A 2,045-nucleotide genomic window follows, 5' to 3' on the forward strand; every position below is an offset into this window, starting at 1 on the left:
GCCCTAACAATCATAAGCCTGTCTTACCTGAGAATGTTCTTTCTGACCTCATATTCATTTTTACCTTGAACCTGAAATATAACTTTCTCTTGAAAATGGATTTACTTAGGACTCAGGTTGCATCAGTGGAACACGTTAAATATCCTGTTTCCCAGTTACAGTAATATTCAGGACCATCAAGGAAGCAAAAGAAAAACAAAGCTTTTAAGGAAGAGGAAATTTCCTCCTATCACTAGTGATGTCTGCTGCTTAATGCCGTATTCTTTGGGTTTTGTATTTGAACAGATATACAGCCCCATGTGATGGTGTGTAAAATGTATTAATTACTTTGGGAAAAATATTTATGCTGAACTCTGTTAAACTATAGCCTGAGTGATAAATGTAGAGGTTACTGCCTTTCTAAATATGTAAGGATGTTGGAAAGAATTTGTGTTATGCTACATATGATTAGAATTATTTGTTCATTACCAATCAACATACTGATTTGTATCTCCTTTTTTTCAGGAAATGATTCAGTTAGAGGACATTCCGAATCTCTCCAGCCTAGTATCTAGTTTTGATCAACAGCAGCTTGCTAATTTCTGCAGGATCCTTGCAGTTACAATCTCAGAGCTTGACACAGGCAGTGATGACAAACATACACTATTGGCAAAAAATGCTCAGCAGAAAAAGAACTTGGGTCCTTCTCGAGCAGAAATGAATCAAGGTACAGCATTCCGTTCCTGATGTGAATAGTTCCAAGCAAGAACTCTCAAAAACTGGATAGGATGAGATGAGAACATGTGTAACAGTAAGGTTTAAAGATGCTCAGAGAGTATTGTGGGTGGAGAAAGAGATGGCTCTGGTAAACTGAGGACAGAACCAGCGGTTGAAATCCACTCTGAATTCCCCATACGCCTTGCTTTGCAATGATCTACTAATGCTTAAATTTAGCCTTTTGAGGTAATTGTCTTGCTTTGGTTCCTTTCATAGCTACGCTTCTTGATATACCAGGCTTCATTGAGCGATTATGTAAACTAGCAACAAGAAAAGTATCAGAAACAACAGGAAATTCTAGCTTTCTTCAGGAGCTGGAGGAGTGGTACACTTGGCTAGACAATGCACTTGTTCTTGATGCGCTAATGCGTGTGGCGGATGAGGAGACGGAGCAAAGCAGCACAGGTACCTGTTTTGAACCAGATAGCATTACTACCTGTAGGTATTGGTCATATGGACTGCAATCAATTTTTAACATTATCTTCTAATGAAATTATACTAAATGAGGTGAAGACAAAATCTCTGTAACATTATCATTCAGTAGCAATAGTTGTTGATGTATGTTCTGGAAATGCAGTACTCTTAAACTTCTGGACTATACCTACTTCCCTGGGCCACTTCACACAATGTATAGTAGGTGCATACTTTTGTATCTGTAGTGTTCTTTGTACCATGAGATGACCCTGTCTGTCTGTCCTTGGGTCTGGTACTCATTGCTGATCCCACATACAACTGGCCAGGAATCCCTGTAAGTATAACACATAATTTAAAAAGAATGGCTGTAGCTCTTGGCATTGCTTGATAGAGGTGTCTGTCCACCAACTTCTTACTACACTTACAGTGTTCACGTTTTCGGATGGGAAGAATGTTAGATCAATCTGGTAGGGCCTTCCTATGCATTATTTGCATTTTAGTGCTATATTGGGAGCAATAAGCAGCAGATCCTAGAAAAGCTGGGACAGCATTGCCAAGGGGATCCTTGTGATTGCATTGCCCCCTTTGGATGGAGTGAGCCATTTCTGCTATTGTGAGCAAATGAGCCAGTTTCGTATACCTTATTTTTTTGCACATTTGTTAACTGTTCTATTTGACACCACTATGAAGACTTCCAAGCTCAAATTTGTCTGTCTTAGAATCTTCAGATGAGAGTGGATTTGCAAACACCTCAACAAGGAATCAGCTTCCCCAGTCCATGAAGATTATGCATGAGATCATGTACAAGTTGGAAGTGTTGTATGTTCTCTGTGTGCTTTTAATGGGCAGGCAAAGGAATCAGGTGAGGCTCTGTG

The 2,045-nt window shown here is 39.6% G+C and overlaps 1 protein-coding gene across 1 annotated transcript; it reads left to right on the forward strand.

The window, feature by feature from the left end:
• Nucleotides 1-504: 504 nt before the first annotated feature.
• Nucleotides 505-2,032, forward strand: LOC107125155 (short transient receptor potential channel 4-associated protein-like; the record flags this gene model as incomplete). The annotated part of the gene is made up of 3 exons (XM_015428608.1): nt 505-706; nt 973-1,161; nt 1,890-2,032. Coding segments are annotated over 3 exons (534 nt in total), but the record flags the coding sequence as incomplete, so codon positions are not given.
• Nucleotides 2,033-2,045: the final 13 nt, after the last annotated feature.

This window comes from Gekko japonicus, unplaced genomic scaffold, assembly GCF_001447785.1.
Source record: "Gekko japonicus isolate JY-2015 unplaced genomic scaffold, Gekko_japonicus_V1.1 scaffold17288, whole genome shotgun sequence".
In the NCBI taxonomy this organism is placed as follows: Eukaryota; Metazoa; Chordata; class Lepidosauria; order Squamata; family Gekkonidae; genus Gekko; species Gekko japonicus.